Raw genomic sequence first — 14,999 nt, 5'->3', positions numbered from 1 at the left:
CACACACATAGTGTATTTCTTGCACATCACTCCGCCCTCGCGCAATCTCACATGATACGATATGATCATCAGAGCACCTATCAAATAAGTTTTTTTTGTATGTGCCATGTTTCGCTCATGAGGGGCTAACAATGATTGGTGGAATAAAAAATGACAGACGCTCATTGGGCGGAGTCTTGATGGGAGTTTACTGGGCAGAGAGTAGAGGAAGTTGATGATTGGTCATTGCGATTGGTTAGATACCAAGTACATTACAAGTAGTGCAACGCAATTCATATCCGGATATATTATACAACGGAACTGTATCTTACTGTGACCTAACCAGAGAGTTACAGTGTGGTCATTCAAGCGTGTCCCCTATTTATAAACCCACTCACACAAAATAACATTCCATATCGACTGGGAATCAACGTGTACGGAATCAGCGTTTGGCAATCATTAGCGTGCAGCAAGTAACAAGTGCAACACAGAAAAGCTGTCACTCGTGAATTGCCCGAGCCACAACAGGAACCATACCAAGTAATTCGCAAACTCTTACTTGGTGAAAGTAGAGAAGACTGACCAGTGAAACGATGGAGGTTTTCGGGCAAACTTTCTTCGCCATTTTCCTCATGTCTGTCATGAGCAATGTTCTGGCATTCGGTGAGAACGAGGAAGAGTTGAAAAATGTGCGATCCTTGCTGGAACTTCTCAGCGTCCCTCAAACACCCGAGAGGTACATCACACGGGACAGAAAGGTAAGCTTGAGAGTGTCCGAAGTAATGTGTCCGAAGTATCGGCGGATAGCCGCCGGTCAGTGGCCCGGGTGCGAGGGTCGCGGCGATCTGGGGGGCATTTCATGAAGGAACTTGTCGGATAAAATGTCCGACAAGTCAATTATATCCAACAAGTTCAGAGAAATCAGCCAATCAGACTAAAGAATTTCTCAAAACTTGTCGGATAATTATAATTGACTTGTCAGATATTTTATCCGACTAGTTCCTTCACGAAATGCCCCCGTAGCCCTCAGATTTGTTAGGGCGCGCCGCGCTGGTAGTGCGACATTTCAAGCAACATATGCAGTGAATAGCAGTATGTATTCACCTGTTTTGTCGGACTTCTGGAAAGACTATTTAGTCTTGTAATGCCCTCTCACTTTCAGTAAGTTTCCAGTGTAAGTCAAACTTAATAGCTCGTCTTCTTTATTGCAGTAGGCCTAATGAGTAAATTACTCTGTGACTTACATATATTGCCCGTGAAAAGCTCAGCTGCAGTATAGATCACCTTTCCCCCGCTTTTTACACTTTGCTACGTACAGTGCAGTGAAGGTTAGTTTGAGTATCATGGGTACATGTTGTGGAACCTGAGTCAATCCTTTTTTCTCAAATATCTCATTCCTTTTGCTTGTTTGGGGGTAATCAAGGTACCGGTATACATTGTATAATTTCTCTCTTCTGAAATGAATTTTGCTGGTGTTATTGAACTTATTTTGCCGTTGACCGTAACATCTGGGGGTGAAATAGAATATATGCTGCTGATCCTCTACAACTGCATATCACCACACAAATTTATTGTCCATGAACAAGATATATAATGTGCATTTGTTTGAATTTGCTGAATACTTTTCCCCTTATTTTATTATGTTTTCTGCCTGGAGATGTGAAATAGTACCAGGCATAGCGGGCACTTGACCGAAAGATCAGTCTGTATCTGGCTGTCGGGGAATGTTCCGCGGAGACTGCGTCTGGCTTCACGGATCCCCTCCATATGGAGGAGAGCGATAACATGAAAAATATAAAAGACTCCTCCAGACAGACGGATCTTTCTGTTTAAGCGGGCACATACAGTGTGTACACTTTATCACTGCAGAACCAACTATCATATCGTGCATGTACAACATTTTATTCATACGTTCCACATCCATCAAAAACACGTACCCAATTGAAAAACAAAGATTGAAATTTCTCTTCATACATAGAATTAGGAATTATTGATTAATGTAAAAAAAATAACTTTCTTTAGAATGTATCAATAATATGCTTTATTTGTGTGAAATGTTGAACTTGCTCTTCTGTATTTTTAATTGATTCACTAGCTTTTTTGCACCATCCACTGGCAGTTTACAGTGATGTCAGTTAGTTTAAAAATACCTTTAATAAAGTAGCCATTATACCACCATTATAGGAGGAAAAATGCAAATTCCTCGACACAATTGCATCTATAGATGAATAGATGTCTGTGCTGATTCTGCTGGTACATTCATTGTGGCAACACTTTTCTGTACAGACATTGGAAGAAATACAAACATAAGAAGTGATAAGATCTTTGCCTCCTCCTATAATAGTACTCATATGTTTGTTCCCAAAATCCAACAACAATGGCAACACCATAAGGTCTGCTGTTTGGCTTCATTCAAGATAAGGAAAGGTTGATAGCATTTCAGGATTAATTGATGTAGCACGTACAGATACACATTAAAGAATCGCATGAGTATAGCGGCTGTATTGGATATTTACGGTACTCCAGTACAGATCCACATCACCTTTCTTACTCTCGTCAGATACAGAGTTAAGTGAGTGATTGTATGTTATGATTGTTACAATCCTGAGAAATCCAACAAAAGTTCTACCTCTATCAAAATCTGCCACTTTACTTTTATGATCAACCTCATAGATAGTAAAAAAAAAAAAAAAATTACAAAGCAATTACATTATCATGTATTGTTTACCTTACAGTAGGCAACTCCTGTTACAACAAAATCCTCTGAACTGGCAGTTTTCTTTCATTATATCAAAATTTGCTATAGTGAAACAATAAAGTATATAAAGATATACAATAGACAATAATTTTGGGACCTGAATTTTCACTTTGTTGTATCAAGAGTTTCTTTACAACCATAATGTAACAGGAGTGCATGCTAGTAATTTAGACAACACTTAAATGCAGTGTGTAGGTTTTCTTGATACTGGCTTTGTATTTCAAAGCTTCACCAATGTCAAACAATAGCAAATAATTAATCAAAGTGTGGATAATGTACAATGTATTTGTATGTGTGTGCTCGCATCAACAGTTTCCACAGCCGGGCAATGAAGCAGTATCTGCTTTCAACTGGAAGACTTGCAAAGCTCAGACGTACCCGATCCAGGCCGACGTGACTGTCAGCCCGGATCCCATCAAGTTGCCGGGAAACGTCACTCTGAGTGGGAGTGTTTCCCTGGCAACAGATGTCGTCTCGCCGGTCAAGCTCAGTCTTACCATCAAAAAGAAGGTATGGCTTTTAACGTGATGAGATGCCTTATTATTTGGGCATAGAAGTTTTTTATATTCTCACATGCAACTACTGTAGTGTAAGCTCTCTGTTGTTGTTGTTGTTTTTCATCCAAAAGAGATCACCTACTGTACCTCCTTTAAAAAAAAAGGAAGAAAATTGCTTCAATGCAGTAATTGAATTCCTATTACCATAAGAGAATGCAATATTTGAAGAGTTTGTTCGTAAAAATCGATAAGTCCATATTTGCCAAATGGAGATATTTGCGATTAAAGGTCAAGGAAAATTAAGAGAATAATAAGAAAATTTTTGCTTCTTCGACCATAACTTCAAAAATGTACCTTTATATGTACCAGTGAAAAATATATCATTTAAAAGATATTATTTTGTACTTTATGACAGAGACCGTACTTCAAAATCTTCAAAAATGGACTTATCGGTTTTTGAGAACAAACTCTTCATTTCATTTATTTGATTATAATCCTTTGATGTCAAAAAAATAATGTCATAGATGTCACTTCATAAGAGTTTTATCCTGCCTTTTTTATCTCTCACTTTCATGTCATGAAAACTTCCCCTTTTGTCTGAGGTGGAGGATTCCTTTCTGGTATGAAGCTCAAATTTCAGTTTTCAGCTATTTATTAGAAAGAACTTGCCTGTCAGTGCCACTTACAAATGAAGAGTGTCAGTGTTGCAAAATGAGCTAAGCGCTGTTTTTAAACATTTTAAAGGGTGTGTACAGTTCTGGTCGAGGTGAGGATTTAGCTTTAAACATTTTACAAGATATTCACAAACCACTCTATGAGATGTCAAAGAGCATGCAATGCTAAGGGGTATCAAAAGTTTATTAGATGAAAATCAGTTTCGAAATGGCTGAGATAGGACTATCCAAAAACAAGGTGAAACAAACAGATCCTAATAAAAGGCGTGGCCTGTCGCCTTTTACTATTATCACTGTTTTGGATATCTCGGCCATTTGAAAACCAATTTTCTTCAAATAAACGTTGAATCCTTCTTAGAATTGCATGTTCTTTCATATTTCATAAGAGGTTTCTCATTATCTCACTGAGGAATGTTCAAAACACGAATCCCCACCTCAACCAATACTGTACAGTCTTTTTAAAGTACAGGGGTAAACATGTCCATTATCAGATAAAGCAAAATGGTGATACTTCACTTGTGACATAACAAGGAACATTCTAGAAGTTATCAAAAATATCCCATATTTCATTATTTTCTTTGACTTTCAGCAGTTTTATCACAAATATCTCAACTTAACAAGAATGTAGTTAAGCTTGTTTTGCAATAAAACTCTTCAAATAGTGCCCACTCTCGAATTGCACAAACTTGTAAGACGGCTGTGATCAAGTTTTTGAAATACGTTTCTGATCATATATACTTCTGGATTCCATGCAATTTAGCTCAGTTCATTTAATTTCTGCATTCCATTTTCAATACAATATATACCAGAACAAAACAAAATGTCATGAATTGTATTGTTCCTACACATCAATACACATGTTGGAATATGACACATTTGTGTCACAAATTGTACACTCCTTCAATCAAACACAGTGAACACACACATAAACATCATACATATTTAAGGACCTTTTATTTTTTTTTGCTGTTCACTCAACATAGGTTATGCATTTCTGTACAGTTTATGTTGTTTTTGAGTTTGTACCTGAGTTTCAATTGCTCTATTCATAATTGATGATGTGCAAATAAAGAGTAAAGCTACATTGAATGATGTGAGTCACAGGGCTGCGGAATGTTATTCAATGTGTGTGTGTTGGGGGGGGGGGGGGACTGTCAAAGTCAAGACCCCCACCACTTAGATTGGAAGAATCTAAGGTTAGAATCTTTGGAAATTTAAAATCATGGGTGTTGTACCTGTAATTTCTTTCCCTATTTTTCCCCCTTTTTTTTTGACTAGCCAAAAGTGTGGGAGCTGCAGCCCCCCCCCCCCCTCGGTTCCACGGCCCCTGAGTAATGTTTAACTATCTCTTTTGCCCTCAAAAAGTACTGAATACGCTGTTATTTTCGCGAGGGTTTCATTTTTGCGAATTTCGCGAATGACAGTTGGATCGCAAATTAACTCACAAAAATTTCACCTTGCGCTAGGTTAATTGGGCATTTATGATAGTGTTGGTGTCAATTCACGAAGACAACATCTCACGAAAATATCTATGACCTCCTCTTTCACAAAAATAACAGCTTATACAGTAGTATGGGCTGGTTTTTGTTTTATCATGAAGCTACCTTACTTATATACTGTATGGTTGAGTAGGATACCATAGCACTGGACAATGCACAAAATACCCATGATAAGACTTCTCTTCCCATTGAAAGAGCTAAAAGGACAAGTTCATCCTAATTTAGTGGATTGAATGAATGCAGCAACATAAGTAGAACATGTCGTGCTGTCAAAGTTTGACGAAGATTGGACAATCTGTTTAAAAGTTATCAATTTTTGAAGTTTCAGTGCTGCCATTACTAGATGAGAAAACTACTACAGCTTGTGATCGTGGAATACATGTACACTTGTACATCCAATGTACATTGTGGCTGGGCGTTGTCAGTAGTTATCCACAAAATCTGCATCCTCTTTTAATAACACGGTTCTATCCTGCCATTGAGCTCTGGATTTGTAGGATTACACTATATCAAATCTCTGCTGAAGAAGACTTTCACCTTTGTTACACAGCTTTTCCAGAAAGAGAGTTTAAGACTCAGCAGCATGTAATACACATTATCCCAATAGCCCACACCTGAAGGGTTTCCCCCGAATCAAGACTTGTAAGGCTGTCTTATGGGCTTAATTAAATGTCTTAGCTGCTTAAAATGATTCCAGTTTTTTTTTTTTTTTTTCAAGAAATAACTGAACTGGGTGGTATTTCTGATATTTAGTAAAAGTTAAGGTTTGGAAAAAAATAAATGTTGTTGCTGAAAATGATTGGTTAATGGTTCAAAAATGTGAAAGTATTAGTGATCATCATTGAATGGTCAGTCAGCAAAGTTAGACAGTATTTTTTTTTTTTTTTTTTGGTCTAAATTGTGCCACAACAATGTTAGAATTGTGCCTTTAAATCACTTTAAACTTCAATTTGAAGATAGTCTAGAAACCCAATGTTTTACTGAAAGACTACAAAATATAGTCAAAAAGTTATGTGTAGTTTCTTTTCTCAGTCATATGAAAGAGAACATGACATGGTAGTGCAGATGAAATTTTGACAGGGAAAATTCGAACATCCTCTGAAGGGAAAGATATATCTTTTACAAAATTACATTGCACATACACTCTTAAGTCCTCAATGTGGTTAAAAAAATAAAAAAACAAAAACAAAAACAGCAAGAACAAAGTTGCAAAGATTTGTAGTGCTTTGCAGGGTGATATGTGTGGAGGTCATAGTAGGCTTGCTGATTACCAATCCCAGATAAACCTTGTTGAAATTTAAGCTCTTTAAGTGCTGTATACACTGCTGCATGTCCATAGGTATATAAAAAGAAGAAGAAGAAGATAAAAAACCCAAACATTCAGCCAAAAAGAGGGTCTTGTGTATAGTGCTACTGGTGCTAGAGATCTGATATGAGGATTGGCCTGTTCACTAGAGATTACCTTACAACCTTACCTTGGAATGATTTTAAAACAGTACAATGGAGGAATTGAGGGAGATGTTAATAAATGTTAGCATTAATGAGTAGACCACAGACTACCAATCATGAGGTCCCTGGTTCAAGCCTGCTGGCAACAGTGGCTGTGCCCCAGGGCAAAGCACTTTATACTGTATACACTGAATATTTTGCAAGTATTTTATTTTCACAAATTTTGCAAGTCAGGTGCCATTCACAAATTTAAAAACATGTCAAAATATTGACTCTAATCCCAAATGAATGTGACATGTACACATACATTATACATTTCTCCATTCAGTTCTTTACTCCATGATCCTGAATGTAACCACATGAGAAATCATTGTGGAATCCTGATTTGCAAAAAAAAAATTAGACTCGCTTTATAATATATATCTATATATATGTATATATATATACATAATTTATATATGTATATATATATATATATATATATATATATATATATATATATATATATATATATATAATATTGGCAACAGTTCTCATTGCCCAAGTCCTACAATTAACTACAATTAGGATCCAAGATTATGAAATCAACTGCTTGTTGAATGTTCCAAAAAAAAAATGTTGTCCTATGTATGCATTGCAAAATGTCATTAAACTCCTATCAGTGCATGAAAAGAGATTAAATTATCAAGGAACAAAAAGCATAGATACTTCATGGTGCACGTGGAGAAGCCTACCCCTTGAACTTTTCTCCTTTTTTTTTTTTGACTAATGCACCTGCAATCTTTTATGTGTGTAGATATTGCTGTGAGACCTTGTAGTCTAGCAGGAAGTTCTGAGAACTTCAGTTTCTGGTTTACGCGTTAACCAGTTTCCACTATCAATCCAACTCAGATCCACTAAGTGGCATCCTTCCTCTTTTTATCATGGATGGGTCATCTTCGAGGGTGGATATTGTCTTTGAATTCTGTTAATAGACATGAAATTAAAGGAACAAATCAGTGCCAATTAGAGTATATAAGTGTGAAAAAATGTACCCTCAAATGAAACAGCTGCTGTTTATCCACCCTTCATATCACACATCATTGAATATAGAAATAACAGCTTAATGAAAGAGTCTAAAATATTGTAAAATAAATGTTGCTATTATCTTTTGTTTTTCATGTTTTAAATAAGACTCACATGGATTAACACACAATGTGGTAACCATCTGAGTTGATATTATCATGTGGATAATCTCCTTTGCTGTTTTTGGTTTGCTTTTGCATGAATTTTTGTTTGTTTGTTTTTGGTTATTTCTTTTAGCCACATGTGTCCCTTTTGATTATATTAAATGATACAACCACATCACAAAAGAATATTTCAAGAGGACAGAGATTAATTTTAAAGAACTAATCAGTGACAGGAACAAGTTTTGAAAATCTCTTCACAGGATCGAAACAGCTATTGTGCAACAACATTAATCAGTGTTCTTGTACTTCCTGGCAGGTATTTGGTTTCACTCAGAAAGGAAGTTTGGTACATGTATTTGATTTATTATTGACTATGGTTTGGTTAATATTATGGCATAAACTTTACTTCTCAATTTACAAATTATGTTGAAGGTTTTGATACTGGCACTGTCTCCTTTGTTTATGAGGTGAAATACAAACCACAACTATTCAGATTTCCTCATTAGATTATGCAAAGATTCCTACAAGTACTGCTTCTTGTAGGGAATGATGTACTAAGCACTCTCTGTACATGTGATATATTTAGATATGATTTATATCTTTATTATTCTTGCTGTTTTCTTCTTCTTTTTTTTTGTAGATAGCCAAACCCTTGAAAAGATTAAGACTGGATTTTCCTACTAAGTTGGCAACAAATGTCCTCCTATGTACAGCAGAAATAAGTTTTTTTAAATATTTTTTTAAGATGAATATCGAGAAGAAATCTATTCTGCTCTAGAAAGTCATACAGATTGTCTATACATGCAATATGCATTATTGAAATCAAATGAAGGAAAAATAAGTTTATGGAATTCTTTGATATCAGAGTGATGCAATATAGCTTGAGAGCACAGATGAAAAACTATCTTGTTACCTAATCCTATCTCAGAAGATTACACTGAATAGAAAGTGAAAATCTTTAGACAAAAGAGACCAGCCACTACTAGAGCCACCAAGACCAGAGTTAGTCTTCTCTCAAGGATGCCTGGTGATATTGTGATTTCCATAAGCGCTTAGAGACTTAAATGGAGTCAAAAGGGGCCTGAGCTTTTGATCCTAGCAGAATCTTCATCAGAGGCAAAATGACAAACAGGCAGGGAAAGCAATCACATATAAGGACTTCACACAGCAAGAACAGTCAGGGACAGGCTGGGTACACAGAACAAAGAAAACAAAGGAGAGGGTGGGAGGTATCGGGTAAGGAGCCCAACAGGTAAAGGGAGGGGGATTAGAGCAGGAGGACGTACAGACAAAAGGCAGAGGAGGGCGGACAGACAAAGAGACTTAAATATAATTTACACTCTATAAAAATGGTTGTTTATTATTATCATTATCATTATTATTATTATTATTATTTGTTCTCCTCCTCTTAACCGAACAGGTGGTTGTGTGGATCACCATTCCCTGCGTTGACAACGTTGGCTCCTGTACCTATGACGACGGCTGTGACCTCCTGACCCAGGCCTTCCCAGAGGCCTGCCCATCTCAGTTCATCAAAGCTGACTTGCCGTGCCACTGTCCCTTCAGCAAGGTCAGTGCAATGAAGCCATCTCCATGTTCTATCAGTCACCTTCTGTCATACGACAGTGGTGCCTGGTTGAAACTGTTTGATGCCTGTTGCCATAATGATGTGGAGTGGATCACAAGGAGGTCTATCATTTTTTTTTTTCCAATGCTAGTGTCTGGAATGGACCGCTTCGTAGGGTTACTTTGTGACCAGAATTTCGCAAGGAGTACTGTAAAAGTGGACATTTTCGTGGCGTTTAAATTTTCGCACATTTCGCGCAACCAGAAACTAGCGCAAAAATAAAAGCATGCGAATATTTTTGCTTGCCGTATGTTCCAGTAGTTGATGTCTTGATTCCGTGGAATTAAAAACAAGTGATACTCTTTTTGCCTGGCCAAGTGTGAAAAATTAGTCACACAAAAATATCTACTTTTACAGTAATGTAAGATATTTTCATATTTCATATCACATTCCGTCCCATTTTGTTTGGATGAAACTTAATCTTCATTATCATCATCATCGCTTTGCTCTCTTGTTTTAAGCCAAATTGATAATCAAAAGGCATTGCTTTATGCAAACATTTTAATCCTTGCAATCCAATCTGCACACAATAGTAGTACATGCCTTGTCAGATAAGCCTTGTGCAAACCTTCTGGTTGTCATGGACAACCTCTATCACAGAGGTTTGCATGAAATTTAGATTGAATTGAAATTTGAATTTGAATTTGAAATCAGTACTGCAGTCTATCGTTCTACCCTCAAGGTATTGATGATGCCTGTACTGCAGAAAAATAAACTAAATCCAATAAAAACTCCTTTTCAGACAGAAACTTTGATGCAGAGTTCCAGTTGAACATTGATTGGGCATTTTACTTTTAATAGGGGATATGTCGGATCCTACTGTTCTGTAAGTGATTGAAGCATTCATTCCATTGTAAGGATACTATCTGTGAGGACAGTTAACTGTACAGTCGCTTGCATCAACATTATCACATATTCTTTTATCTTGTTGTTTGTCTCCATAGGGCAATTACACACTCCCACCCACAGCTTTTCCTGTCGATACATCTGGACTTCCATCGTTCTTGACCTCTGGAGACTATGAGGCCACGATTGAGATGAAAGACAGTAAGGGGAACATGCTTGGTTGCTACGTCGCCAAATTCACCCTGAATTAATTGTCAAAGGAGGTAGAATTGTAGTGTGTGCTGTTCTGAGGCATAGAGAATCACAAAAATGACTTGCCGAAGAGTATGAATGAACTGATAATGACTTGACCACCACAATTCAGCACCCGAGTTTCTGTTCAGCAGTTGGTGTTTAATACCATCCATGCATAGGGAGGTTGTTGGACTTTAAAGGGACTGTAAAGCACTGGTTGAGGTGAGGATTCAGCTTGTAACATTTTGCTGGATAGTTAGAAATCACGCTATGAAATGTTAAAGAGCATACAATTCTAAGGGGAATCAAAAGCTTATTTGATGTAAATTGGTTTTGAAATGACTGAGATATCCCAAAACAAGGTAAAACAAAGATATCCTAGTAAAAGCCATGACCAGTTGATTTTATTAGGATCGCTTTTTTGGATATCTCAGCCATTTCGAGACCATCTTTCATCAAGTAAATGCTGAATCCTTCTCGGAATTACATGCTCTTTTATAGTTTATACGAGGTTTCTCATTATCTCACCCAAAAAAATGTTATAAACCTGAAGATAAGTCTCAACCAAAACTATACATTCCCTTTAAATCATGCAATAATGTGAGATGGTTTTGTATGTGTGCAACACACAGGAGAAAGTGAAAACTACAATTATGCGAATAATCAAAGTTTTAATCGCTTCACCTGAGGTCAAACTCCAATTCTAGCATTAATTCAAGTAACATGTATTATAGCAAATAGCTGCACCTGACTAATTATGACAGTACTTTTCTTCTTGTTCAATGGCACCTTAGATTATCCATGATCTTAAGAGAAGATGAATTTGGAAATTTGATGACATGAATTTGTGAATTTTAATACTAACTTGTGTACAAGGTAGGACAATATCCCTTAATACGCAAATAAGTTGAAGAATGAGTAAAGCAGACTGCGACCTCTGTTTTCATTGAAAAAAGTTCGGAAGTGTATATAAGAATACCTATTTTTTCAACTGTAGCAGTATCAGTCAGTGTTAAAGGGGAAATCCAGTCCAAGTATAAGTTAGTCTGATATTAAAGAAAGAGTAAAAATATTAAGAGTTCAACGGTATAATTTTTATCCAAATTGGAAGAAAAATAAGGAAGTTGTGACATTTTGGATTTTCACTATTTTTTGGGGGAAATAGTTCTTGAACAGTCAACATGAATATGCAAATGGCAAAGTGATTACGTCATCCCCTCACAACTTACCATATAGTTTGTACGTAAGACTGTGAAATTTCCAGTTTTCATTGAAACGTTATTATGCCCAAGGCTCAAATCTTCGTATGTCTATATAACTGATCACTATTCTTAAGTTATTCAACCAAAAATAACATGTTTCAGACTTCAATGTCAGAAACATTGAATTTTTGACTTTTTTTTGTACACAATCGTAGGAAAATTGTGAGGGTAGGGCATGGTTAGCTCACTCATTTGCATATTCATATTCACTGTACAAGAACTGTTTTGCAGAAATTAGCAAGACTTCAAAATGTCATGTCTTCCTTATTTTTCATCCGATTTCAGTCAAATTTTCACCGTTGAACTCGTAAGATTTTACTCTTTTTTTTTTTATCAGACTACATGTAACTTATATTTGGACTGGATTTCCCCTTTAGAGGAGATAGACTGGAGTGGTGATGGGACCAAGGCGATGTTAATGAGTCCAATCATGAGCTTCCCAATCCTCAGATTTTTTAGTCAGTCTATATTTTTACATCATCTGTGACTAAGCAATGTTTGTGCCTTTGAATTTTTATGTAATTTATGTCGGTGTATTGTATATATAGGTAGGTATCCACATTATGATATATACAGTTGTACCATATCCCCCCCCCCCCCACACACACACACACACACACACACAACAACAACAACAAAAGTTCATTTCTGCTTCTTGGTGTTGTGGAAAATTTTTCCGGTAAGCACACAAAATGATTCTTTGACAAAATGTGTTTTAAAAATACTACCTTGAATGCGATTACCCTATCAGATATGTGACTAATACAATTATGTTTGGTAATTAAACAACTTAACAGCAGGAATAAGAGTGCAAAAGTTTTGGTTTTTGTGTGGAAACATACTTGTCTCAAACTAGAAAAAAAAAGTCTTATTTCATGATTTACTCAGAAACACAAAAGCTTTGTCAGTTCTCTTTCTGGTGTTTTTTTTTTTTTTCTTCTTCCAAGAACAATGCTTAGAGTGTGAGAGGATTTGAAGACGCTGCACAAACGCAAACTAGATTGAACAAGTCCTGTAGAAAGCAGAAACATGTTTCATCTGCAAATCAAACTCTGCTATTTTGTGTGCCACGCTATGTATTGTTCTGAAAATATGACATGCACGCATGCATGAATTTCTCTTCCAGATTTTCCATTAGTTCTAAGCAATAATTTTGCTCTTGGACCCCTCTCTCTCGACCTGGAAATACTCGCACAAAATGATATCTTGTTGACATTGTACATCATGTGCAGTTAACATTATATCATTTCATTATTTTCTGAAGATAAATGATTAACTTTAATGAGATCAATACTTGCTAATAACATCTGAGAGTGCTGGAGAGTCCTGATGTTCTGCTGATAAGTGTGCATGTTTTTTATGGAACGGTAATGTCTTCCAAGTGGTGTGTACGTGTTTGATGGCAAGATGAATGTTCAATTTTATATTTTTGATAGAAGTCAGCATTATTTTCACAAACATGAAATTGTAATCCTGATGACTGTGAATTTTAATCTACAAGGATTTTAGAATATAATATTATGCTGTATTTCTAACATATAATTATGTAGTTGTCTGTATGTGGCAATAAAATATGTAGAAATCTAGCATGTCTGTTTGATTTTTTTTTTGTTCAGTGTTTTGATGATGTAATATTGAGAGTTTAGATCATTTGTGTATGAAATATGTCCTACACCCCTCCCCCCCCCCCAACACACACATTGGCATAGGCCTAAATTAGAAAATGTTGCAAGAAATACCTCCCTGAATACTGTAGATCATTTTCACCTGTGACAGAACTCATGCATTGAATTTAGATCAGACATGAAGAACTTCATCAATATCAAATAGCTGAACAAATAGAATGATGTTGGCTAAATCAACAATGTACACTTTTGTTGCCCTCCTTTCAGAATGAAACACACAAAGACAAACACACACAGGCACAGGGAATAAAATCTCCATCATGAATTATGCAAATATAGAATGATGTATAAAAAATTAGATGAAAGAAAATTGCCAAAAACACTAAAAAATTACCATAATTTCTGGTAGAAAGTTCATCTTTATTACCATTTTCATGATGTTATGAACAACATTTCATACAATTTTTATACACTCATATAAAGAACATTCCACTTTTTTTTTTAGGTTGTGTAAGTAGAATTTGCTACAATTGTGTGGACTGTTTTTTTCTTGATAATTGTGTGTGTGTGTGTGTGTGTGTGTGTGTGTGTGTGTGTGTGTGTGTGTGACCTCTAGCTACAAGTAAAATAAGCAGGGCTTATATATTTTGAAATAAACTGAGTTTAACTTGCAATACAATAACTTCACATTGAAGGGCTTGTCATTAACACTGGCTGCCTTCCAAGTGCATAAAATGTAAAGAGGAAAATATGATCTGGGCAAATACGAATGTAAAGAAAATATCAAAGTGCAAATTTGTTAATCCACTTGCAGAAAATGACATAACTGTGAGTTATCTCACTTGAAACTTTTGAGAAAGAAAAAGGCATACAATGTATGTTAGTGTAAAGTCCAAACTGTCCACACATGCAATGATATGATTCCAGTGTATACTTGTGAGTACATAAAATCAAATCAACTAAGACAATGACATAAATGAACTCACAACTGTACATCCGTGTATGTTTATAATTCTATAAAGTGAGAAATGAACTGGAAAATGCACACTCGTGAAAGAAAAATGCAAATAATGGAATGGCAAGAAGTGATTTCGTGTTCTTAACAAAAAGACAACATGCAAATACAGCACATAGAAGGAAGGATCATTAACTCTGTTTCCTTGGCCTGTCTGTGTTATGCAGATCACAACTAAACATATTTGAAATTACAGTCATATTGCCAATTACTGACAGGGGGTAGTAAACCCTGACAGTAACTCCAAATTTGTGACCCTACATCACAAAACCGCCCAAAAGTTGCCACACGTTTTTTTTTTTTTTTTTTTTTTTTTTTTTTTGAGTGAGCAGACTTTAAGCTTTAAAATGATATATAATTTAATA

General features: G+C 35.9%; 1 protein-coding gene across 1 annotated transcript; it reads left to right on the top strand.

Annotated features, from left to right (window-relative positions):
• Positions 1-511: 511 nt before the first annotated feature.
• Positions 512-10,907, top strand: LOC140235247 (ganglioside GM2 activator-like). The gene is made up of 4 exons (XM_072315279.1): positions 512-737; positions 3,050-3,247; positions 9,446-9,595; positions 10,597-10,907. Exons 1-4 carry the CDS (start codon positions 573-575, stop codon positions 10,747-10,749), a joined length of 666 nt encoding a protein of 221 aa, XP_072171380.1. The 5' UTR covers positions 512-572; the 3' UTR covers positions 10,750-10,907.
• Positions 10,908-14,999: the final 4,092 nt, after the last annotated feature.

This window comes from Diadema setosum, chromosome 11, assembly GCF_964275005.1.
Source record: "Diadema setosum chromosome 11, eeDiaSeto1, whole genome shotgun sequence".
NCBI lineage: Eukaryota > Metazoa > Echinodermata > Echinoidea > Diadematoida > Diadematidae > Diadema > Diadema setosum.
Note: the sequence above shows the minus strand (reverse complement) of the source record. Positions and strands in the feature narration are given on the sequence as shown.